Raw genomic sequence first — 26,790 nt, 5'->3', positions numbered from 1 at the left:
CCAACTCCATGGGCGTGAGCACAATGTTTTCTATATGGCCCACATGAACTAATGCCCTTTTAGCTGTGAAAAACTGTCAAACGCAATCAGATAAGAGGCGGCCTTCAAGTGCTTAGAAATTAGCATATAAGCCTTACCTAGGTTTTAGCTTTAAACAAATACTACTAAGAGAACAAAACAAATTTGATGATAAAAGTGAATTAGAAAGTTGTTTAAAATTGAATCATCATGAATCTGAATCATGAAAGTTTATAATTTTGAGTAGACTGTCCCTTTAAACGTTCATGATTCCAAAAGAATCCACACAATTTTAAGATTTTTTTTTTTAAATTTACTTCCATTATCAAATCCATTATCAAATTTTGCGCACACTTTTTTTTTTTTTTCTTTTTCCATGCACAATTTTTGAGGCACCAGTTCCTTTCTGAGCATTTGCACAAGCTAACAGGGTATATGTAAACTAGTCTGTGATTGGCTGATATCTGTCACATGGTACAGGGGGCTGGCAAATGGGAGAGAAAAATTATTTGGCAGAAATATCTTCTGCTTTTGTAAAATTCAGTGTTATTGCATTGTCTATTTAGTATGCACTTGTAATTCTACTGAAATTAGTGGTGTCTTAGCTTTTTTTTTTCACCCTTGTTTAATTTAAGATCCCCCCCACATGGAAATAAACTTAATAAATAATAACTTTATCAGTAAGGTTACTTGTATTTATTTTATTAATGCACACATTAAACATGCCCAGATCATGTGCACGTCTAATTGTTTTTGATGAGGTTTCAATTTTCCTTACAACTTAACAAAAGTACTTTTAAATGACACAAAGTTACCGCTAGGATTAAGTAGTTCAAAGGACACAAGTCAAAATGAAATGCAGTTTCAAGAAATTGTCCAATTCACTGCCATTTATATAATTTTACAGTCTTTTTATGTACACCCTTTGAGGCACCAGCTCCTACTGAGCATGTGCACAAGTTTGCTGGGTATACGTATACTTGTCTGTGAATGGCTGATGGCTGTCACATGATACAGGGGGCTGGCAAATGGGAAAGAGAAAAAATGTACTGCTTATTTACAATCCAGCGTGAGTGTTATTGCAATAAAGGGACACTAAACCCATTTTTTTTTCTTTGATTCAGATAGAGCATGCAATTTTAAGCAACTTTCTAATTTACTTCTATTAATTTTACTCCATTCTCTTGCTATCTTTATTTAAAAAAACATAAATTTAAAGCTTTTAGGAGCCGGCCCATTTTAGGTTCAGCACTCTTGATGAGGCTTGATTATTGGTGGCTACATTTACCCACCAATAAGGAATGGTAACCCAGGTTCTGAACCAAAAATTGTCAGTCTCCTAAGCTTTATATTCCTTCTTTTTAAATAAAGATAGCTAGAGAACAAAGAGAATTTATAATAGGAGTAAATTAGAAAGTTGCTTAAAATTGCATATTCTATCTGAATCATTGAAGACAAAATCCCTTTTATATAGCTTTTTAGAACAGAAGAGATTTAGCAAACAAAGAGAAATTGGTTAACTTACTTTGCTTTAGTAATTTCCTAGGTTTCATTTTAAGTACTACTCTGCCTTGTATAAGCTTAAGCTTACCAATGTTTTGTTGTATCCATCTTTTAGTTAAATTTCTATGTCTTATAGGCACAAGTGGTCCTTCAAGGAAAATCTCGCAGTGTAATTATTAGAGAGCTGCAGAGAACAAATCTTGATGTAAATCTTGCAGTTAACAACCTCTTAAGTCGTGATGATGAAGATGGGGATGATGGTGATGACACTGCCAGTGAGTCGTATCTACCTGGAGGTTTGTTAGCTTTTAACTTTATTTTTTTTAGTAATTTATACACAAACCCCCTCTCAAAAACTAACATGAAATTAGTAGCCACCCACAAAATCATTGCCATGTGATTTTAAGGATTTGTTGTTTTTCATTTGGTTTGTAAGCAGTTAGTTATGTTGCCTCATGGCAGTTTTTTACTTTTTAATTAAATTGCTTAATAAGTGCTTATGATCCTTGTGTTTATAGAGGATCTTATGTCACTGCTGGATGCTGACATTCATTCTGCTCACCCAAGTGTCATAATTGATGCTGATGCTATGTTTTCAGAAGATATTAACTACTTTGGTTATCCTTCCTTCCGACGCTCTTCACTTTCCAGGATAGGCTCATCTAGAGGTAATTCTGAACCTTTTCTTCTAAGAAGACCTTAAGCCACCCATTTTGAGATTGCAAATAGATTACAAAGTATCTTTAAAGAAGAAAGTGTAATATCCCCATACTTATTTGACAATCTATCAGAATTTATGCTGCAAGAAATGTTTAAATTTTTTTTAACTAGAAAAATATGAAGCCACCTACATTTTAATTTTAAATGTTTTTATATATATTTTTTTTACATTTTTTCCCCATGTGTTTTAAAAATAATAATTAAATAACTCGGAATTAGTCCTATGGTTTTTATTCCCAATAGTCACTAAAAGAAAACTGACTTGGGTGGTGATTAGGTTATAATATGCTTTTTCAAATAAAGTTAAATACATTGACCCTGCAAAAATACCCAGTAGTAGAGATGCTAGTTTTGAATATTCATAGGCTTTACATGCTGATAGATAAGAAGGGTCTTAAATAGAGATTGGCTTACTTTTATCCCACTGGTGTGACCCAATTGCATACCAGTTCTCCTTCTTCCCTTAGAGAGAGACTCTGAGCTGTTGCGTGAACGTGAGTCAGTTTTACGTTTGCGTGAGCGGAGGTGGCTTGATGGAGCCTCATTCGATAATGAAAGAGGCTCCACAAGTAAAGAAGGGGAGCCTGTTTTGGATAAGAAGAACACCCCTATACAAAGCCCGGTTTCACTGGGAGAAGACTTGCAGTGGTGGCCAGAGAAGGTAGCATTATTTTACTCCAACTTCATAAATTACATTTTATGTTACTTTACTTGTGTTTACTATTGTGAGCAAAAAAATCATACAGGTACATTTTACTTTGAAAAATCCTTTATTTTAATATACATTACTATTTGTTTCTCTTTGGAAATGTATCTGATATTTAGGAAAGCCTTACTGTTAATGTCTGTTTAGCTATTTTTTCTTTCAATTTAAAGCTAAAGAATAAAATCCTATTAAACTCCATATTCTCTACAGAGTGTAATTGAAACCTCTTCATGATGCATGTTTATTGTATCCTCTTTCGTATGTATGTATTTTTATCTTCATTGGTAAAGGATGGAACAAAGTTCATATCCATCGGGGCACTATACTCTGAACTGGTTGCAGTGAACAGCAAAGGAGAACTTTACCAGTGGAAATGGGTTGAATCTGAACCATACAGAAATCCACAGGTATGTTTTAAGAGAATTTTTTTTTTTTTGCATTGATAAACTAAATAGTGATACAATTTTAATGCAATTTCCTCCCCCCCCCCCCCCCCCAATTAGAATCCATCATTACATCATCCAAGATCGACATTTTTGGGTTTGGTCAATGAAAAAATTGTGCTTCTCTCTGCAAATAGTATCAGAGCGACAGTAGCTACAGAAAGTAACAAGGTTTGTGGGTTTTTTTTGTTTTTTTTTAAATTTATTTAAATATGCCCTTTATTAGTCTACTTGTGGGAAATACAGAACCTGGCCACCAGGAGGAGGCAAAAACACCCCACCCAAAGGCTTAAATACCTCACCCACTTCTCGGTCATTCTTTGCCTTTCGTCACAGGAGGATGACAGAGAAGTGTCAGAAGATACGGAGTAGTTCATTATGGAGGGTAGAACCCTTCGGTATGGGACTGGAGTTTTAAGTAGTCTTTTCAGCCTCTCAGTGAGAGCATTGACGAATGTTAGGGTCTGGAGATGCAGGGTGAGTTTTTCTGCGAAACCACCCAGGCTCCAAAGCAATCAGTGTTGACGAGTTTCACTGCCTGCTTCTATCACTCATGTCCATGTCAGGTGCGATGCTACAAGACTAACTTGAGAGGCTAAGTGTCTGTTCCATGGCAGAGATTCGGGTAAGATTGTTTCATTTTATACTCGTATGATAGCGCAAGAAGACAGGGTCACAGTGTGACTCATTTTATCTGTATAGAATCAAAGGTTAATATCTCCGGAAGGGAATTATTGAACAGGGGGGATTTAAGCATAATTGCTTTGTTTTATGCTGCAACATATGCAAGATGAGGCTCAGGCAGATGTTAGAACATTCAGGTTTCACTTTCGTTTTGGATAGCTGCGCGGTCTGTTAGGTTTAGCGCACTTCTTCCAGGAGCAGGGGCGGTCCTGCATGGTGCACCACATGACCAGGTGTGGTAACACTGATTTCCTCTTTCCTGATCATGCGGTTTACAGGTGACAAAGCGGTTTCTCTGTGGGGGCTGGGTCATAGGAGTTGGTGAGTGCCCCAGCCATTTGGGTTTAAAGGTGCCATTTATCTTTTTCTATAGTCCATCTTAAAAGCGCAAGCTATGGAGGACTCAGATTTAAGTAAAGAGGGAGTACCCTCTAACGTATCACAAATACCTGCTTTTATTGTGAGGAGGCTACAGTATACCTGCCTGCTCAATTATGTTTCACATGCCTTGATAAAGTACTTATATCTAAGAAAACCAAGATGTTTAGTACCACTGAGCCATCCACCTCCAAGGGGTCTCTGCCCTGTGAGGTGCGTTCCCTGCATTCATCTCCTATTACACATGCAGCTTCCCATTGCACTACTAATCCTCCTTCGGGAGGGGCCCTCTTACCGCCAGACTTTACTGAACAGCTACAAACGGCAGTGTCTGCGGCCTTCAGTGCTTTACCTCGCCCCGCTAAGCGCAAGCAAAAGATCAAATATTGCTATCCTCCCAGGGGTCATCTACAAACTTGTTGGATTTATCTGATAAAAGATTATCCGCTGATGACGCCTCTGATACTTCAGAGGATGTTCTTTCTGGGTCGGAATCTGCTGCCTCTAAACCTTCTGCTGCGGAGGAACCAGACTTTAGATTTAGGTTGAGCACTTAAGCTTTCTGTTAAAGGAAGTTTTGGCTACTTAAGAGGTTCCAGAACCTAAATTACCATGGGAACCTTCTATTCCTCAACTTGAGAAGGTTTATGAGGATAGGGTGGTGCCACAGACTTTCCTGGTTCCCGTAAAGATGGAGAATATTAAGAATGAATGGGAGAAACTTGGGTCTTTTTCCCCTTCCTTTAAGAAATTGTTCCCTGTTCCGGTCTCTCAATTAGAATTGTGGGGTTCCATGGCGCTATCTCCACGCTTGCTAAGCGCACTACTATCCCGCTTGAGGATAGTTCGTCTAAGGAGCCCATGGATAAGAAGCTAGAAACTCTGTTAAGAAAGATGTCTCAGCACACGGGGTATTTGTTTCAACCGGCAGTGGCGGTTGCTGCGGGGCTGGAGCCGCTACCTATTGGTGCGACTCTTTATCGGAATTGTTTGAGGTGGAAGGTCCCCTTGACGAGATCCAGGAAAGAATTAAGGCCTTGAGGGTAGCTAATTCTTTTGTCTGTGATGCAAATATGCAGATTATTCGCCTGAATGCCAAGACATCAGGTTTTTCTGTTCTAGCCCATAGGGCACTCTGGCTGAAGTCTTGGTCTGTGGACATGACTTCAAAGTCTAGATTACTTTCCCTTCCATTTAAGGGGAAGATTCTTTTTGGTCCAGGCTTGGACTCAAATCATATCCTCGGTCACTGGGGGCAAAGTTGCCTTTCTACCGCAGGATAAAAAGAATAAACCTAAAGGACAGGGTCCTAATTTTCGTCCCTTTCGTTCTGATAAATCCCAACGCCAGTAGCCCTCCGCGAAACCTGAACAGTCCAAAGGAACTTGGAAACCGTCTCAGTCTTGGAATAAATCCAAGCCGAACAAGAAGCTCACCGAAGCCAAATTGACATGAAGGGGCGGCCCCCGATCCATTGCTGGATCGTGTTGGGGGCAGACTATCTTTGTGGAGGCTTGGCTTGGGGACGTGCAAGACCCTTGGGTTCTAGAGGTTATCGCTCAGGGATACAGGATAGGTTTCATATCGCATCCACCCAGGGGTAGATTCCTCTTATGAAATCTGTCTTCAAGACCAGAAAAACGAGACGCTTTTCTAGGGTGCGTGAAGGATCTCTCCTCCCTGGGAGTATTTGTGCCGGTACCTCTAGCAGAGAGAGGTCTGCGGTACTACTCAAACCTTTTTGTGGTCCCAAAGAAGGAGGGTACATTTCACGATTTTGGACCTAAAATGCTTAAACAAGTTCCTGTCGGTTCCATCGTTCAAGATGGAGACAATAAGGTCCATTCTGCCCTTAGTTCAAGAGGGACAGTTCATGACTACAAAAAACTTGAAAGATGCTTACCTTTATGTGCCAATACACAAGGATCACTTCAAGTTCTTAAGATTCGTGTTTCTGGACCAGCACTTCCATTTGGTCTAGCTACTGCCTCAAGAGTCTTTTACGATGGTGGCGGGAACCAGAGGTATAGCAGTAGCGCCATACTTGGACGATATCCTGGTTCAGGCTCCATCCTGTTGGCTGGCAGAGGAACATTCAAGAGCTCTTCTATTTCTTCGATCTCATAGATGGAAGATTAACTTAGGAAAGAATTCTCTGGTTCCCAGTACCAGGGTAGAATTCCTGGGTACGATAATAGATTCCATATCCATGAGGATATTTCTTACAGACCAGAGACGTTGCAAAATTACTTTCAATTATCTTGCCCTACAGACCTCCTTAAGGCCCTCTGTGTCCTGGTGTATGGAGGTAATTGGGCTCATGGTGTTAAGCATAGACATCCCATTCGTCAGATTCCATCTCGGACCTCTTCAGCTGTGCATGCTGAGTCAGTGGAACGGCGACCACTCGGATCTGTCACAACATTTCTCTGGACAACCGGTCAAGAGAATCTCGCTCTCTTGGTGGCTCTATCCAGATCATCTGTCCCAAGGGACATCCTTGTTGAGACCATCCTGGGAGATTGTGACTATGGACGCAAGTCTATCAGGATGGGGAGCCGTTTGGGGTGCCAGGAAGGCACAGGGCCTGTGGACTTGAGAGGAATCTCTCCTCCCGATCAACACTTTGGAACACTTTGGAATTCTGAGCAATCTTCAATGCTCTGAAGGCTTGGCCACTTCTGGGTTCGTCCCAGTTTATCAAATTCCAATTAGACAACATAACCTCGGTGGCTTACATCAACCATCAGGGGGAACAAGGTGCTTCCTAGCAATGAGGGAAGTATCTTGATCCTGAGGTGTTTGCGGAGATTTGCAACAGATGGTGGACGCTGGAGATAGATCTTATGGCATACCGACTCAATGCCAAGCTACCCAGATACAGGTTGCGGTCCAGGGATCCTCAGGCAGAGCTGATAAATGCATTAGCAGTGCCTTGGAGGTTCAGTCTAGTTTACATTTTTGCACCGTTACCACTTCTCCCTTGTGTAGTGGCCCGCATCAAGCAGGAGCATGCTTCGACAATACTAAATGCTCCATAGTGGCCGCAAAGAATGTGGTTTGCGGACCTGGTGGGGATGTCCTCATCTCTTCCATGGAGGTTACCTTGTCGCAGGGATCTGCTGGAACAGGGTCATTTTGTTCATTAGAATCTAGATTCTCTGAGGCTGACTGCATGGAGATTGAATGCTTAGTCCTAGCCAAGAGAGGTTTTTCTGAGAGTGATTGATACTCATTCAAGCTCGAAAGCCGGTCACTCGTCGCATCTATCATAAGGTGTGGAGGACCTACTTATTCTGGTGTGAAGAGCATGCATTCCCCTGGCATAAGGTCGAGGTTTCCAGGATTCTTTCCTTTCTCCAGGATGGTATGGAGAAGGGCCTTTCTACTAGTTCCCTAAAGGCACAGATTTTGGCTCTATCTGTGTTAATGCACAAGAGGCTTGCTGAACTTACTGATCAGTCTTTTGTTTAGGCTCTGGCTAGAATTAGGCCTGTGTTTAGACCTACGCTCCTCCTTGGAGTTTAAATCTAGTTCTTAAAGTTTTCAGAGGGCTCCGTTTGAGCCTATGCATTCGGGTGACATTAAATTACTGTCTTGGAAGGTTCTTTTTCTACTGGCTATTGCTTCAGCACGCAGAGTTTCTGAGAGGGCGGCCTTGCAATGTTAGCCTCCTTACCTAATTTTTCATGCTGATGAGGCTGCTCTTCGTACTGGGTTGGGTTTTCTTCCTAAGGTCATTTCTGATCGTAACATCAATCAGGAGATTGTGGTTCCTTCCTTGTTTCCTAATCCTCCTTCATCGAAAGAACGGTTACTTCATAATTTGGATGTGGTTCGGGCTTTGAAATTCTGTGTTCAAGCTACGAAGGATTTTAGACAGACTTCTTCCTTGTTTGTCTATATTGGGAAGCGTAGAGGGCAGAAAGCCTCTTCCACCTCCTTATTTTGGTTGAGGAGCATTATCCGCTTAGCATATGAAACAGCGGGACATAAGCCTCATCAAAGGATTACGGCTCATTCAACTAGAGCTGTGGCTTCTTCTTGGGCCTTCAAGAATGAGGCCTCTATGGAGCAGATTTGTAGGGCGGCGACCTGGTCCTTCTTGCATACCTTTTTCAAAATTTTACAAATTTGACGTTTTTGCTTTGGCTGACGCAGCTTTTGGGAGAAAAATTTTGCAGGCTGTGGTGCCCTCAGAATAGAGTCCGTCTCTCTTTTATCCTCCCGTTTTCATTGTGTCCTCTGGAGCTTGGGTATACGTTTCCCACAAATAATGAATGAAGCTGTGGACTCTCCTCATATTAAGAAGAAAAACATAAATTATACTTACCAGATAATTTTCTTTCCTGCTGTATGAAGAGAGTCCACGGCCCCCACCCGTTTTTTTTCTTTTCCTCCATTGTTCGGACCTACATTTTTGTTCTTCTGGCACCTTTTTATACCCTGATATTTCTCCTACTGTTCTCTGTTCCCTTGTCAGAAAGACTGGGATATGAGGAAAGTGGGGGAGGTATTTAAGCCTTTGGCTCTGGTGTCTTTGCCTCTTCCTGGTGGCCAGGTTCTTTATTTTCCACAAGTAATGAATGAAGCCTTGGACTCTCCTCATATTAAGAAGGAAAGGAAATTATCTGGTAAGCATAATTTTTTATTAATTATTCTCTCTATTTAGGTTGCAACATGGGTTGATGAAACTTTGAGTTCTGTAGCTTCCAAATTGGAACATACTGCCCAAGTCTATCCTGAACTTCAAGGAGAGAAGATTGTGTCTTTACATTGTTGTGCGCTCTATACATGTGCCCAGCTTGAGAATAATCTTTACTGGTGGTGAGTTAAAGGGCCATAATAAAAATGCCTGGTTACGTTGGCTAAATATTCCTTATTCCCCTCTGTTTTGAAAAGTACCATCATTTTTATAACAAACATGTAAGAAACAGCATATTTTAAGCACTCCAAAATGCCCAGCATTTACTTTCTGCCTACACCTATTATCTAATCAGGAGCTTCTTAGAGTTGTCTGGGAGGGTGCTCTGATAATGGACAGTGTCAGTGTGAACGGAACTCTTCTAATAAGGCTGACACAGCTGTCAGACGTTTCCTACAGTGTGCTCTTGGTTATCAGAGCCTTGTAGGTAATGGTTTTTAACACGCTTTCTATTTTACATCCTGTATACTAGAAATTGTACATGAGCTGCTGAAAACTGTAATTTTTAAAATCATTTCATGGTCACTTTAAAAAGTCTTAAAAGAATTGTGTAAATTCTTTGAACACAGGACAGTGATCCTAAAAAGTTTCCTTTGGAGTTAGATTATTCTTTAGTGCAGTGTTTCTCAACTCCAGTCCTCAAGTACCCCTAACAGGCCAGATTTCTCCAACATAGGTGTGTCCGGTCCACGGCGTCATCCTTACTTGTGGGATATTCTCTTCCCCAACAGGAAATGGCAAAGAGCCCAGCAAAGCTGGTCACATGATCCCTCCTAGGCTCCGCCTACCCCAGTCATTCTCTTTGCCGTTGTACAGGCAACATCTCCACGGAGATGGCTTAGAGTTTTTTAGTGTTTAACTGTAGTTTTTCATTATTCAATCAAGAGTTTGTTATTTTCAAATAGTGCTGGTACGTACTATTTACTCAGAAACAGAAAAGAGATGAAGAATTCTGTTTGTATGAGGAAAATGATTTTAGCAACCGTAACTAAAATCCATGGCTGTTCCACACAGGACTGTTGAGAGCATTAACTTCAGTTGGGGGAACAGTTTGCAGTCCTTTGCTGCTTGAGGTATGACACATTCTAACAAGACGATGTAATGCTGGAAGCTGTCATTTTCCCTATGGGATCCGGTAAGCCATGTTTATTTCGATTGTAAATAAGGGCTTCACAAGGGCTTATTTAGACTGTAGACATTTTTTGGGCTAAATCGTTTGATATTAACACTTATTTAGCCTTGAGGAATCATTTATTCTGGGTATTTTGATATATTTATATCGGCAGGCACTGTTTTAGACACCTTATTCTTTAGGGGCTTTCCCAAAGCATAGGCAGAGTCTCATTTTCGCGCCGGTGTTGCGCACTTGTTTTTGAGAGGCATGGCATGCAGTCGCATGTGAGAGGAGCTCTGATACTGATAAAAGACTTCTGAAGGCATCATTTGGTATCGTATTCCCCTTGGGTTTGGTTGGGTCTCAGCAAAGCAGATACCAGGGACTGTAAAGGGGTTAAAGCTTAAAACGGCTCCGGTTCCGTTATTTTAAGGGTTAAAGCTTCCAAACTTGGTGTGCAATATTTTCAAGGCTTTAAGACACTGTGGTGAAAGTTTGGTGAATTTTGAACAATTCCTTCATGTTTTTTCGCTATTGCAGTAATAAAGTGTGTTCAGTTTAAAATTTAAAGTGACAGTAACGGTTTTATTTCAAAACGTTTTTTGTACTTTCTTATCAAGTTTATGCCTGTTTAACATGTCTGAACTACCAGATAGACTGTGTTCTGAATGTGGGGAAGCCAGAATTCCTATTCATTTAAATAAATGTGATTTATGTGATAATGACAATGATGCCCAAGATGATTCCTCAAGTGAGGGGAGTAAGCATGGTACTGCATCATTCCCTCCTTCGTCTACACGAGTCTTGCCCACTCAGGAGGCCCCTAGTACATCTAGCGCGCCAATACTCCTTACTATGCAACAATTAACGGCTGTAATGGATGATTCTGTCAAAAACATTTTAGCCAAAATGAACCCTTGTCAGCGTAAGCGTGGATGCTCTGTTTTAGTTACTGAAGAGCATGACGACGCTGATATTAATATCTCTGAAGGGCCCCTAACCCAATCTGAGGGAGCCAGGGAGGTTTTGTCTGAGGGAGAAATTACTGATTTAGGGAACATTTCTCAGCAGGCTGAATCTGATGTGATTACTTTTAAATTTAAATTGGAACATCTCCGCATTTTGCTTAAGGAGGTATTATCCACTCTGGATGATTGTGAAAATTTGGTCATCCCAGAGAAACTATGTAAAATGGACAAGTTCCTAGAGGTGCCGGGGCTCCCAGAAGCTTTTCCTATACCCAAGCGGGTGGCGGACATTGTTAATAAAGAATGGGAAAGGCCCGGTATTCCTTTCGTCCCTCCCCCCATATTTAAAAAATTGTTTCCTATGGTCGACCCCAGAAAGGACTTATGGCAGTCAGTCCCCAAGGTTGAGGGAGCGGTTTCTACTTTAAACAAACGCACCACTATTCCCATAGAGGATAGTTGCGCTTTCAAAGATCCTATGGATAAAAAATTAGAAGGTTTGCTTAAAAAGATGTTTGTTCAGCAGGGTTACCTTCTACAACCCATTTCATGCATTGTCCCTGTCACTACAGCCGCATATTTCTGGTTTGATGAACTGATTAAGGTGCTCGATAGTGACTCTCCTCCTTATGAGGAGATTATGGACAGAGTCAATGCTCTCAAATTGGCTAATTCTTTCACTCTAGACGCCTCTTTGCAATTGGCTAAGTTAGCGGCTAAGAATTCTGGGTTTGCTATGGTGGCGCGCAGAGCGCTTTGGTTGAAATCTTGGTCGGCTGATGCGTCTTCCAAGAACAAGCTACTAAACATTCCTTTCAAGGGGAAAACGCTGTTTGGTCCTGACTTGAAAGAGATTATCTCTGATATCACTGGGGGTAAGGGCCATGCCCTTCCTCAGGATCGGCCTTTCAAGGCAAAAAATAGACCTAATTTTCGTCCCTTTCGTAAAAACGGACCAGCACAAGGTGCTACGTCCTCTAAGCAAGAGGGTAATACTTCTCAGGCCAAGCCAGCTTGGAGACCAATGCAAGGCTGGAACAAGGGAAAGCAGGCAAAGAAACCTGCCACTGCTACCAAGACAGCATGAAATATCGGCCCCCGATCCGGGACCGGATCTGGTGGGGGGCAGACTCTCTCTCTTCGCTCAGGCTTGGGCAAGAGATGTTCTGGATCCTTGGGCGCTAGAAATAGTCTCCCAGGGTTATCTTCTGGAATTCAAGGGACTTCCCCCAAGGGGAAGGTTCCACAGGTCTCAGTTGTCTTCAGACCACATAAAAAGACAGGCGTTCTTACATTGTGTAGAAGACCTGTTAAAAATGGGAGTGATTCATCCTGTTCCATTGAGAGAACAAGGGATGGGGTTCTACTCCAATCTGTTCATAGTTCCCAAAAAAGAGGGAACGTTCAGACCAATCCTAGATCTCAAGATCTTAAACAAATTTCTCAAGGTCCCATCTTTCAAGATGGAAACCATTCGAACTATCCTTCCTTCCATCCAGGAAGGTCAATTCATGACCACGGTGGATTTAAAGGATGCGTATCTACATATTCCTATCCACAAGGAACATCATCGGTTCCTAAGGTTTGCATTCCTGGACAAACATTACCAGTTCGTGGCGCTTCCTTTCGGATTAGCCACTGCTCCAAGGATTTTCACAAAGGTACTAGGGTCCCTTCTAGCTGTGCTAAGACCAAGGGGCATTGCAGTTGTACCTTACCTGGACGACATTCTGATTCAAGCGTCGTCCCTCCCTCGAGCAAAGGCTCACACGGACATCGTCCTGGCCTTTCTCAGATCGCACGGCTGGAAAGTGAACGTGGAAAAGAGTTCTCTATCCCCGTCAACAAGGGTTCCCTTCTTGGGAACAATTATAGACTCCTCAGAAATGAGGATTTTTCTAACAGAGGCCAGAAAGACAAAGCTTCTGGACTCTTGTCAAATACTTCATTCCGTTCCTCTTCCTTCCGTAGCTCAGTGCATGGAAGTGATCGGGTTGATGGTAGCGACAATGGACATAGTTCCTTTTGCGCGCATTCATCTAAGACCATTGCAACTGTGCATGCTCAGTCAGTGGAATGGGGACTATACAGACTTGTCTCCAAAGATACAAGTAAATCAGAGGACCAGAGACTCACTCCGTTGGTGGCTGTCCCTGGACAACCTGTCACGAGGGATGACATTCCACAGACCAGAGTGGGTCATTGTCACGACCGACGCCAGTCTGATGGGCTGGGGCGCGGTCTGGGGATCCCTGAAAGCTCAGGGTCTTTGGTCTCGGGAAGAATCTCTTCTACCGATAAATATTCTGGAACTGAGAGCGATATTCAATGCTCTCAAGGCTTGGCCTCAGCTAGCGAGGACCAAGTTCATACGGTTTCAATCAGACAACATGACGACTGTTGCGTACATCAACCATCAGGGGGGAACAAGGAGTTCCCTAGCGATGGAAGAAGTGACCAAGATTATTCTATGGGCGGAGTCTCACTCCTGCCACCTGTCTGCTATCCACATCCCGGGAGTGGAAAATTGGGAAGCGGATTTTCTGAGTCGTCAGACATTGCATCCGGGGGAGTGGGAACTCCATCCGGAAATCTTTGCCCAAGTCACTCAACTTTGGGGCATTCCAGACATGGATCTGATGGCCTCTCGTCAGAACTTCAAAGTTCCTTGCTACGGGTCCAGATCCAGGGATCCCAAGGCGGCTCTAGTGGATGCACTAGTAGCACCTTGGACCTTCAAACTAGCTTATGTGTTCCCGCCGTTTCCTCTCATCCCCAGGCTGGTAGCCAGGATCAATCAGGAGAGGGCGTCGGTGATCTTGATAGCTCCTGCGTGGCCACGCAGGACTTGGTATGCAGATCTGGTGAATATGTCATCGGCTCCACCTTGGAAGCTACCTTTGAGACGAGACCTTCTTGTTCAGGGTCCGTTCGAACATCCGAATCTGGTTTCACTCCAGCTGACTGCTTGGAGATTGAACGCTTGATTTTATCGAAGCGAGGTTTCTCAGATTCTGTTATCGATACTCTTGTTCAGGCCAGAAAGCCTGTAACTAGAAAGATTTACCACAAAATTTGGAAAAAATATATCTGTTGGTGTGAATCTAAAGGATTCCCTTGGGACAAGGTTAAGATTCCTAGGATTCTATCCTTCCTTCAAGAAGGATTGGAAAAAGGATTATCGGCAAGTTCCCTGAAGGGACAGATTTCTGCCTTGTCGGTGTTACTTCACAAAAAACTGGCAGCTGTGCCAGATGTTCAAGCCTTTGTTCAGGCTCTGGTTAGAATCAAGCCTGTTTACAAACCTTTGACTCCTCCTTGGAGTCTCAATCTAGTTCTTTCAGTTCTTCAGGGGGTTCCGTTTGAACCCTTGCATTCCGTTGATATTAAGTTATTATCTTGGAAAGTTTTGTTTTTAGTTGCAATTTCTTCTGCTAGAAGAGTTTCAGAATTATCTGCTCTGCAGTGTTCTCCTCCTTATCTGGTGTTCCATGCAGATAAGGTGGTTTTACGTACTAAACCTGGTTTTCTTCCAAAAGTTGTTTCTAACAAAAACATTAACCAGGAGATTATCGTACCTTCTCTGTGTCCGAAACCAGTTTCAAAGAAGGAACGCTTGTTGCACAATTTGGATGTTGTTCGCGCTCTAAAATTCTATTTAGATGCTACAAAGGATTTTAGACAAACATCTTCCCTGTTTGTTGTTTATTCAGGTAAAAGGAGAGGTCAAAAAGCAACTTCTACCTCTCTCTCTTTTTGGATTAAAAGCATCATCAGATTGGCTTACGAGACTGCCGGACGGCAGCCTCCCGAAAGAATCACGGCTCATTCCACTAGGGCTGTGGCTTCCACATGGGCCTTCAAGAACGAGGCTTCTGTTGATCAGATATGTAGGGCAGCGACTTGGTCTTCACTGCACACTTTTACCAAATTTTACAAGTTTGATACTTTTGCTTCTTCTGAGGCTATTTTTGGGAGAAAGGTTTTGCAAGCCGTGGTGCCTTCCATTTAGGTGACCTGATTTGCTCCCTCCCTTCATCCGTGTCCTAAAGCTTTGGTATTGGTTCCCACAAGTAAGGATGACGCCGTGGACCGGACACACCTATGTTGGAGAAAACAGAATTTATGTTTACCTGATAAATTTCTTTCTCCAACGGTGTGTCCGGTCCACGGCCCGCCCTGGTTTTTTAATCAGGTCTGATAATTTATTTTCTTTAACTACAGTCACCACGGTACCATATGGTTTCTCCTATGCTATTATTCCTCCTTAACGTCGGTCGAATGACTGGGGTAGGCGGAGCCTAGGAGGGATCATGTGACCAGCTTTGCTGGGCTCTTTGCCATTTCCTGTTGGGGAAGAGAATATCCCACAAGTAAGGATGACGCCGTGGACCGGACACACCGTTGGAGAAAGAAATTTTTCAGGTAAACATAAATTCTGTTTTTCGTGATATCTGAACTAGTGCACAGGTGAGGTTTTTTTTTATATATAAATAAAATCAGTCTATGGCTTGTTTGAACACATTTTTTAAAATCTATAATAAATTGGGGATTATGTAAAAATTGGATGCGCCGATATGTTAACATATGTAATCTTTGCATTACGGACTGTATGTTTAAGGAAAAAGCGGGGTAGTTAAAGATACTAACACTCTCTGTCTCTAAAAAGCTGACCCAACAGGTTGGAATATCTCCTGAGACCAACCAAAAATAGGAGAAACGAAAAAATGTATGTTTGGGTAGCGCTATTCAAAGCTTAGAGATAGGGCAATGTAATTAATATTACTAAAATATATGGTACTCGGTGTATATGTACAAGGTATCAAATTTGAATGACTAACAATGTGTCGGGTGATCACATCAAATTGGTGTGATCTTAGGACTCTAAAGACAAAATAAAATGTCTCGGATAAAATTGGAGAACGATAAAAGTATTTGTTAAATAACTTTTGAACTAATCGTGAAGATAGGTGTAATGAATGTACATTCAGCGTATTGTTTGTATAACCTCACTGATACAACTGGATAAAATGGTGTTTAAATCATTAAAAATTTAATGATTTGTGCAAATAAAAATAAAAATGGAAAATCTGTTTGTACAACGTAAGGGGTGCCGGCACCAAATATACAAGGACATCAATTTAAAAACATGTAGTACATGCAATGGAAAGGAACAAATAAATTAGTAAGTGATCGTAACTCAGTTCAATATCAATTGAGCCACAAAGGGAGAAAACAGTTCACTTCCAATTAGATTGGTAATGTTTACCGTAACTGAGTGTTTAGGATTACTGTCCTTAATTAATGGGAAGTCCCGTCTGTTAAGGAAATGTGATGCGGAGCTCAAAGGTGAAGGTATCCAATGCGGTGAAGATTTCCAATACGGAGTGGATGGCAAGCGATAATTTTTATATGTTAAGGCTGCAAAGTTGCCAATTCCTGCTGCATCATGATGTATTTTGTAGTGCTTATGCAAAGCTGCAGGTAAGTCCTGGGGCCGAGGTATTTGCTGGCAGCCCATATCCTATTACCTGTTCCGGTGTTGAAGGTCATAAGCTGAAAATCCGTTTAAATTGGAAATCAATAGTTGAGGTTGGTGAAAACTAGGTATATAGATCCTGGGTGAGGAATTAAGCATATGTATACACTGCTTAAATAACGTAAACGGCTTTAATGCACCTCACCTACTATAACCAAAGTTCCCGCAGAGAGTATACAAATGAGCAAATCTACGCGTTTCAGCCCGGTAGGCCTTTATCAAGACTGTATGTTTAACCCTCTTAAAGAGTTGATCCTATTTCCAGTCATAACCATCCACAAAAAATACTTTGAAAACTAATCAATAATTGTTTCAGAAATAACTGTAAAAATCCCTTTTTATATGTGTTCACACCATTTTTTTTTCTTTTTCCCTTAGGGGTGTTGTTCCATTCAGTCAGAGGAAAAAAATGCTTGAAAAAGCTAGAGCAAAAAATAAAAAACCTAAGTCAAATGCTGGCATTTCCTCCTTACCAAATATCACAGTTGGCACTCAGGTAAGACTTATATCAATTGAAATTTAAGTTTATTTATTTTGGTCACTCTACAGGTTCCGTTCAGAAATCGCCACCGACAGTGTGTTTTATAGTACTGAGGTCATTGATCACTTGTATTAAATGGACATGAAACCTAAAGTGCTTGTTTTCTTCTTAAACGTGAAGAGTCCACAGCTGCATTCATTACTTTTGGGAATTCAGAACCTGGCCACCAGGAGGCAAAGACACCCCAGCCAAAGGCTTAAATACCCCCCTCATCACCCAGTCATTCTTTGCCTTTCGTCACTGAAGGTTGGCAGAGGAGTGTCAGAAGATTGAAGATAGGCTCTCATGGTGGAGGGTAGTACTCTTACAAATGGGACTGGAGCTTTAAGTAATCCAGTCAGTGAGAGCATGGATGAATGTTAGAGGCCGAAGATGCAGGGAGAGTCTTTCTGCGAAACCATCCCGACTCATGTTAACAGCTCCTGGGCAATTAGCGTTGACGAGTTTTGTTGCCTGCCTTTATTCACTGAAGTCCATGTCAGAAGCGAGGCTGTGTTCCTGTTCCACGGCTTAGATTCTGGTTTCAGTTTATTTCAATATGTGAATGTAATGTTAATGAAAAAGTCATGGTCCCAGTGGGACTCCTTTATCTTATGGAATCAAGGGTTAATATCTCCTGAGGGGGGGGTTGTTGAACAGGGGGGACTTTAATCATGTTTTGTGATTCTGTCTGCTACTGTGTAGTGATGCTCAGGCTCATGGCTATTCGGAACATAACAGCCTTATTCATCAGACTGCGCAGTCCTATGGACTGGTGTGCCTTTTTTTTGGCTTACATGGTGTACCTTGTGACTGGGTGTGTATTTTCCATTTCCGTACCCTGACCGTGTGGCGACGGAACGAGTCTGCGCGTTCGTTGTCTAGGTCTCAGGAGGTGGTGAGTGCCCCAGCCATTGGGGTGTAAGATGCCGTTTAGTGTTTGTCCATAATTGCAATCTCCAAGTTATGGAGGATTCTGATTTTTTTTTTTCTATCTTTTTTTATCTCCGATTCGGAGTATACGTCTTGCGAAGAGTATGAAAGGGCTTCACCCTCAGGTTATCCATGCCCATCAGTTATGTTCAGATTGCCGTTCTAGAGTACTCTCTTCCCCCGAATCAGGGAACTTAGAGTGCGTTGAGCCATCTTCTCCTGAGGATTCCATGTCCTGTGAGGCGGGTGCCCCAGAACCTTCTTTTGCTACCCAAGCAGGTGTCCCTAGGGCCATTACTCCTCCGGAGGGTGGCATGTTTCCTCCAGAGGTTACAGCACGGTTCTGCATGGCCTTATCTATGGCGCTGGTACATTATAGATCTTCCAAGAGAGGTATTTTTAAGATACTGTCCGTGTTCTGTTAACCAGGGTTTGTCAGGCGTGGGTTCGCCTGAGTCAGTTCGGCCTTCTGGGGAAGCGATGGCCTCTGAGGCTTCAGCGGCTCCACCCTCGGGGCCGGGGTCATCCATCAATCCGGCAGGGGATCATTTTGCCTTCCGTTATAGACCTACTAAGACCTGTTTTGGCGCTGCTGGAGGATCCCAGTCCTAATGTGTTGAGGGATTCTCTGTCTTCTGTGCCGGACGGCAAACTGGGTTAGACGTATGGGGATGAAGCCAATCTCCTTGACGTCTCCATTTTATTTTTCTTTTAAGTATCTGTTCCAGTTCTGAGCTAAGGAGAATGGGCGTTCATCCACGAGTGCTGCCTTCATTTAATTTGATCCGGTTAGTATGTGTTTGATGTTTTTCTTGTTGCCTTTCCATTCTGGGGGGAGTTCGTCTTAGACTTCAACCTGTTCTTCGTTGCTAAGTGGACAGAGTGTCGGGGGGCTGTATCGGTCCTCTTTACCATTTCTAATGTTGAGGGGGTTCCAGGTTTGGATCCTGCTAAGGCTTAATCGTGGGTTCTGGAAGTCTTTTGGCCTCGGAACCGAAGTTCTCCATTCCCAAATGGTTTGGATGACCTCGGGACATTTGGGGTACCAGTTTGGATGGCGATTTTCGTTTTCACTCTTGGTATCTTCTGGATGTCTGTTCTTGTGGCCTAGTCGCAGGTACCTCTCAAGGTTGCTGGGGCTGCTTTTTTCCCTTCTTGAGTGGTCTGGTCATCTGCGTCTGGAAGTTCGGGTATATCTTCCTTCCTTTTCAGTATCTTGCACCCTCTTATAATTTTGTAGTGCAGGGGCTTGGGTTATTCCCCCGACAATCGCCCCTGGTCAGCTTGTCTGCCAGGAGTTGTGGGGCTTCTATCGTTATTCCTTGTGCGGTACAGGGATTTCCGGGAGGCTGATCCTGTATGGATCTTTAGAGATTATATCGTTTTCTCAGGCTAGGAGGCTTGTTCGGAGCTGTGTCCCTTGTAAACCCTGTGGTCTCTGGACTTTGTGGTGTTGCCCTTCGAACCTCTAGGTTATCTAGCTTTCTGGATTCACCTCCGGGTGCTGGTTGTCATCATCTTAGGCCTGTCAAGATGACTTGCTATGCTCTTTGGTCTGAGTCTCTTGCGAGCGTCCGATGTCCAAGGACGTTGGGATGTGGGATACACTACCGAGGTGCACTTCTCCGTATGAGGCAACTCGTTGGTTCCTCAAGGGGTCAGAGAATACGGCCAGTCACGGTTTTCTGGGGGTCTGGCTTATGGCCATGTCTCTTGTCTGAGATTTCGGGGTCCGGATTTCTGGATTCGTGTCTGGGCGGTTCAGTTTCAACCCTTAGGTTTTGAAACCTCCGCTTGTCCCTTCAGGGGGATTGGTTTTGTCTCTCATGGGAGATTTGGTAACTGCCTGAGGGTTAGTTTTGCTGCTCTGGAGGGGATCTTACAGTGACGTCAGGGGGCAGCTATTGCACCTTTTTGAGGTGGGCTTGTGGTTGTTTGTCTCAACTGAGCTTGCGGTAATGGCCGAATGGTTCTTCACTCTTGATATTGTTTTTACAGTTTTACTATTTCCTCTTGCCATTCCTAAAGCTGGGGAAGTGATTTCCCTTGCATTTGCCCTCCCTTAGGGAGATTTTGGAAGTGTTTCAGTATCCATTGATGCCCCGAGAGTCCTTATCTTCTCGTTCTGAGGGATTTCTCTTGTTAAGTGTAGTCAGTCCACGGGTCATCCATTACTTATGGGATTATATCTCTTCCCCAACAGGAAGTTGCAAGAGGATCACCCAAGCAGAGCTGCTATATAGCTCCTCCACTCACATGTCATATCCAGTCATTCTCTTGCAACCTAACTAAAGATAGGTCATTGTGAGAGGTCTGTGGTGTTTTTAAACTTAGTTTATTTCTTCAATCAAAAGTTTGTTATTTTAAATGGCACCGGAGTGTTCTGTTTGTTCTCAGGCAGCATTAGAAGAAGAATCTGCCTGCGTTTTCTATGATCTTAGCAGACGTAACTAAGATCCACTGGCTGTTCTCATACATTCTGAGGAGTGAGGTAACTTCAGAAAAGGGGAATAGCATGCAGGGCCCCCCTGCAAACGAGGTATGTGCAGTAAATTATTTTTCTAAGGAATGGAATTGACTGAGAAAATACTGCTAATACCAATGTAATGTAAGTTCAGCCTTAAATGCAGTGGTAGCGACTGGTATCAGGCTGATGAGTGTGTGTACACTGAAGTATTTTTCTAGGGAATGGAATTTGACTCAGAAAATACTGTTAATACTGAAGTAATGTATGAGCCTTAACTGCAGTAAAAGCGACTGGTAGCAGGCTTATTAATAACACTTCATAGCTTTTAAAACGTTTACTAGCATGTTAATCGTTTTTTGTGAGGTACTGCATGATTTTTACCACATGGCTATCTTTGTTTTCTGCATAGAAACAGTTAACTGAGCTTCCCCACTGTTGTAATATGAGTGGGAGGGGCCTATTTTAGCGCTTTTTTGCGCAGTAAAAATCCTCCATGATCCAGGACGTCTCTAGGGAGCTCAGGGGTCTTCAAAATTCATTTTGAGGGAGGTAATCAGTCACAGCAGTCCTGTGACAGTGTGTTTGACTGTGATAAAAACGTTAAATTGTTATCCGATTTTTGGGTACTAAGGGGTTAATCATCCTTTTGCTGGTGGGTGCAATCCTTTGCTAACTTAATTCATTTACTGTGAAAATTTGGTTGCTATAACTAATTTGGTTCATTGTTATTTCAACTGTGACAGCTTTTTGTGCTTCTTAAAGGCGCAGTAGCGTTTTTTATATTGCTTGTAAATTTATTTGAAAGTATTTTCCAAGCTTGCTAGTCTCATTGCTAGTCTGTTTAAACATGTCTGACTCAGATGAATCTCTTTGTTCACTATGTTTGAAGGCCAATGTGGAGCCCCATAGAAATTTATGTACTAAATGCATTGATGTCACTTTAAATAAAAGTCAATCTTTACATGTAAGGAAATTATCACCAGACAACGAGGGGGAAGTTATGCCGACTAACTCTCCTCACGTGTCAGTACCTTCGCCTCCCGCTCAGGAGGTGCGTGATATTGTGGCGCCAAGTACATCAGAGAGGCCCATACAAATCACTTTGCAAGACATGGCTACTGTTATGACAGAAGTATTATCTAAATTGCCAGAATTAAGAGGCAAGCGCGATTGCTCTGGGTTAAGGACAGAGCGTGCTGATGGGAGAGCCATGTCCGATACTGCGTCACTATTTGCAGAACAGGAGGACGGAGAGCTTCATTCTGTGGGTGACGGATCTGATCCAGGGAGACTGGATTCAGAGATTTCTAATTTTAAATTTAAGCTTGAGAACCTCTGCGTATTGCTAGGGGAGGTATTAGCGGCTCTGAATGATTGTAACACGGTTGCAATTCCAGAGAAATTATGTAGGCTGGATAGATACTATGCGGTACCGGTGTGTACTGACGTTTTTCCTATACCTAAGAGGCTTACAGAAATTATTAGCAAGGAGTGGGATAGACCCGGTGTGCCTTTTTTCCCCCCCTCCTATATTTAGGAAAATGTTTCCAATAGACGCCACCACACGGGACTTATGTCAGACGGTCCCTAAGGTGGAGGGAGCAGTTTCTACTTTGGCTAAGCGTACCACTATCCCGGTGGAGGATAGTTGTGCTTTTTCAGATCCAATGGATAAAAAATTAGGTTACCTTAAGAAAATGTTTGTTCAACAAGGTTTTATCTTACAGCCCCTTGCATGCATTGTGCCTGTAACTGCTGCGGCGGCATTCTGGTTTGAGTCTCTGGAAGAGGCCATTCGCACAGCTCCATTGGATGAAATTATGAACAAGCTTAAAGCACTTAAGCTAGCTAACGCATTTGTTTCTGATGCCGTCGTACATTTAACCAAACTTATGGCTAAGAACTCCGGGATTCGCCATCCAAGCGCGCAGAGCGCTATGGCTTAAATCCTGGTCAGCTGACGTGACTTCTAAATCGCTTAATATTCCTTTCAAAGGGCAGACCTTATTCGGGCCCGGCTTGAAAGAAATTATCGATGACATTACGGGAGGTAAGGGCCATGCTCTACCTCAGGACAGGGCCAAATCAAAGGCCAAACTGTCTAATTTTCGTGCCTTTCGTAACCTCAAGGCAGGAGCAGCATCAACTTCCTCCGCTCCAAAACAGGAAGGAGCTGTTGCTCGTTACAGACAGGGCTGGAAAACTAACCAGTCCTGGAACAAGGGCAAGCAGGCCAGAAAACCTGCTGCTGCCCCTAAGACAGCATGAAGAGAGGGCCCCCTATCCGGAAACGGATCTAGTGGGGGGCAGACTTTCTCTCTTTGCCCAGGCTTGGGCAAGAGATGTCCAGGATCCCTGGGCGTTGGAGATCATATCTCAGGGATATCTTCTGGACTTCAAAGCTTCTCCTCCACAAGGGAGATTTCATCTTTCAAGGTTATCAGCAAACCAAATTAAGAAAGAGGCGTTTCTACGCTGTGTACAAGACCTCTTACTAATGGGGGTGATCCACCCAGTTCCGCGGACGGAACACGGGCAAGGATTCTATTCAAATCTATTTGTGGTTCCCAAGAAAGAGGGAACCTTCAGACCAATCTTGGACTTAAAAATCCTAAACAAATTCCTAAGAGTTCCATCATTCAAAATGGAAACTATTCGAACCATCCTACCCATGATCCAAGAGGGTCAGTACATGACCACAGTGGACTTAAAGGATGCCTACCTTCACATACTGATTCACAAGGATCATTATCAGTACCTAAGATTTGCCTTCCTAGACAGGCATTACCAGTTTGTAGCTCTTCCCTTCGGGTTAGCTACGGCTCCAAGAATCTTTACAAAGGTTCTGGGCGCACTTCTGGCGGTACTAAGACCGCGAGGCATAGCGGTAGCTCCGTACCTAGACGACATTCTGATACAAGCATCAAGTTTTCAAACCGCCAAGTCTCATACAGAGATAGTTCTGGCATTTCTGAGTTTGCATGGTTGGAAGGTGAACGTGGAAAAGAGTTCTCTATTACCACTTACAAGGGTTCCCTTCCTAGGGACTCTTATAGATTCTGTAGAGATGAGAATTTACCTGACTGAGGCCAGGTTATCAAGACTTCTAAATGCTTGCCGTGCCCTTCATTCCATTCCACACCCGTCAGTAGCTCAGTGCATGGAAGTAATCGGCTTAATGGTAGCGGCAATGGACATAGTACCATTTGCGCGCCTGCATCTCAGACCGCTGCAATTGTGCATGCTAAGTCAGTGGAATGGGGATTACTCAGATTTGTCCCCTCGGTTAAATCTGGATCAAGAGACCAGAGAATCTCTTCTATGGTGGCTTTCTCGGCCCCATCTGTCCAAGGGGATGACCTTTCGCAGGCCAGATTGGACGATTGTAACAACAGACGCCAGCCTTCTAGGTTGGGGTGCAGTCTGGATTTCCCTGAAAGCTCAGGTATCATGGACTCAGGAGGAGAAACTCCTCCCAATAAATATTCTGGAGTTAAGAGCAGTATTCAATGCTCTTCTAGCTTGACCTCAGTTAGCAACTCTGAGGTTCATCAGATTTCAGTCGGACAACATCACGACTGTGGCTTACATCAACCATCAAGGGGGAACCAGAAGTTCCCTAGCGATGTTGGAAGTCTCAAAGATAATTCGCTGGGCAGAGTCTCACTCTTGCCACCTGTCAGCGATCTACATCCCAGGCGTGGAGAACTGGGAGGCGGATTTTCTAAGTCGCCAGACTTTTCATCCGGGGGAGTGGGAACTTCATCCGGAGGTCTTCGCTCAACTGACTCATCGTTGGGGCAAACCAGATCTGGATCTCATGGCGTCTCGCCGGAACGCCAAGCTTCCTAGTTATGGATCCAGGTCCAGGGACCCGGGAGCGGTGCTGATAGATGCTCTGACAGCACCTTGGGTCTTCAACATGGCTTATGTGTTTCCACCATTTCCGATGCTTCCTCGACTGATTGCCAAGATCAAACAGGAGAGAGCATCGGTGATTCTGATAGCACCTGCGTGGCCACGCAGGACCTGGTATGCAGACCTAGTGGACATGTCGTCCTGTCCACCATGGTCTCTGCCTCTGAGGCAGGACCTTCTAATTCAAGGTCCTTTCAACCATCCAAATCTAATTTCTCTGAGGCCGACTGCATGGAGATTGAACGCTTTATTCTATCAAAGCGTGGCTTCTCTGAGTCGGTTATTGATACTTTAATACAGGCTAGGAAACCTGTTACCAGAAGAATTTACCATAAGATATGGAGTAAATATTTATGTTGGTGCGAATCCAAGAGTTACTCATGGAGTAAGGTTAGGATTCCTAGGATATTGTCTTTTCTACAAGAGGGTTTAGAAAAGGGCTTATCTGCTAGTTCGTTAAAGGGACAGATTTCTGCTCTGTCTATTCTTCTACACAAACGTCTGGCAGAAGTTCCAGACGTTCAGGCTTTTTGTCAGGCTTTGGCTAGGATTAAGCCTGTGTTTAAGACTGTTGCTCCGTCGTGGAGCTTAAACTTAGTTCTTAACGTTCTGCAAGGCGTTCCATTTGAACCCCTTCATTCCATTGATATCAAGCTGTTATCCTGGAAGGTTTTGTTTTTGATGGCTATTTCCTCGGCTCGAAGAGTCTGAGTTATCTGCTTTACATTGTGATTCTCCTTATCTGATTTTTCATTCAGACAAGGTAGTTCTGCGTACTAAACCTGGGTTCTTACCTAAGGTAGTTTCTAACAGGAGTATCAATCAAGAGATTGTTGTTCCATCTTTGTGTCCTAACCCTTCTTCAAAGAAGGAACGACTTTTGCATAATCTGGACGTAGTCTGTGCCCTGAAGTTATATTTGCAGGCAACTAAAGATTTTCGTCAAACGTCTTCCCTGTTTGTCGTTTACTCTGGACAGAGGAGAGGTCAAAAGGCTTCGGCTACCGCTCTCTCTTTTTGGCTTCGTAGCATAATACGTTTAGCCTATGAGACTGCTGGACAGCAGCCTCCTAAAAGAATTACAGCTCATTCTACGAGAGCTGTGGCTTCCACCTGGGCCTTTAAAAATGAGGCCTCTGTTGAACAGATTTGCAAGGCTGCAACTTGGTCTTCACTTCACACTTTTTCAAAATTTTACAAATTTGATACTTTTGCTTCTTCGGAGGCTATTTTTGGGAGAAAGGTGCTTCAGGCAGTGGTTCCTTCCGTTTAAAGTTCCTGCCTTGTCCCTCCCTTCATCCGTGTACTTTAGCTTTGGTATTGGTATCCCATAAGTAATGGATGACCCGTGGACTGACTACACTTAACAAGAGAAAACATAATTTAAGCTTACCTGATAAATTTATTTCTCATGTAGTGTAGTCAGTCCACGGCCCGCCCTGTCTTTTGAGGCAGATCTAAATTTTAATTAAATTCCAGTCACCACTGCACCCTATGGTTTCTCCTTTCTCGTCTTGTTTCGGTCGAATGACTGGATATGACATGTGAGGGGAGGAGCTATATAGCAGCTCTGCTTGGGTGATCCTCTTGCAACTTCCTGTTGGGGAAGAGATATAATCCCATAAGTAATGGATGACCCGTGGACTGACTACACTACAAGAGAAATTTATCAGGTAAGCATAAATTATGTTTTTTCTCTTCCTTGAGTGCAAGATGTCATGGGGGCTGGATTCTGGTACTAGGACGCTGTAGTTCAGGGAGTGTTCCTTCTTTAAGGAAGGGAGCTGTGTAGGGGTTCTGGAACCCGAGCATGTAGTATTTCTGTCATGGCTCATGGTAGCATGCCAGATTTAAGTAATTGGTCAGAGTTGTTCTCCCATGTGTCTAGTTTTCTTCTTAGGCCCTTTCTTTTTCCTCCTGAGGTCTGGTTTGGAGCTGGTTGCATTTGCTGCTGGTGTTGGATGTTATCTAGGGTCCGGATTTATTCCTGGATGGGAGTTGTTGCCAATTTTTTTCTGCATTTCTCTGTGGGATGGTGTCCCACGATGGTTTGAGGTCAACTTTGCTGCTTTGAGGCTGGAGCTCGCGATCTCTTGTTCAGCTGTGGCTCTGTGTTCTCACAGAGAGCCTCTTTCTCTTCTAGGACAGTTAGTCTCTCCCAATCCTGGTCTGCA

General features: G+C 43.2%; 1 protein-coding gene across 1 annotated transcript in view; it reads left to right on the top strand.

Moving 5' to 3' along the window:
* UBR5 (ubiquitin protein ligase E3 component n-recognin 5) overlaps nucleotides 1-26,790 on the top strand; it is an 877,374-nt gene that overhangs the window by 226,723 nt on the left and 623,861 nt on the right. The window contains exons 4-10 of the mRNA XM_053715922.1: nucleotides 1,658-1,817; nucleotides 2,040-2,189; nucleotides 2,691-2,902; nucleotides 3,238-3,354; nucleotides 3,451-3,561; nucleotides 9,125-9,279; nucleotides 17,157-17,274. Of these exons, the coding sequence (XP_053571897.1) occupies nucleotides 1,658-1,817; nucleotides 2,040-2,189; nucleotides 2,691-2,902; nucleotides 3,238-3,354; nucleotides 3,451-3,561; nucleotides 9,125-9,279; nucleotides 17,157-17,274 (1,023 nt within the window). The remainder of the gene's footprint in view (nucleotides 1-1,657; nucleotides 1,818-2,039; nucleotides 2,190-2,690; nucleotides 2,903-3,237; nucleotides 3,355-3,450; nucleotides 3,562-9,124; nucleotides 9,280-17,156; nucleotides 17,275-26,790) is intronic.

This window comes from Bombina bombina, chromosome 5 (genome assembly GCF_027579735.1).
Source record: "Bombina bombina isolate aBomBom1 chromosome 5, aBomBom1.pri, whole genome shotgun sequence".
NCBI lineage: Eukaryota > Metazoa > Chordata > Amphibia > Anura > Bombinatoridae > Bombina > Bombina bombina.
The sequence above is the reverse complement of the archived record's forward strand: the minus strand, read 5'-3'. Positions and strand labels throughout refer to the sequence as shown.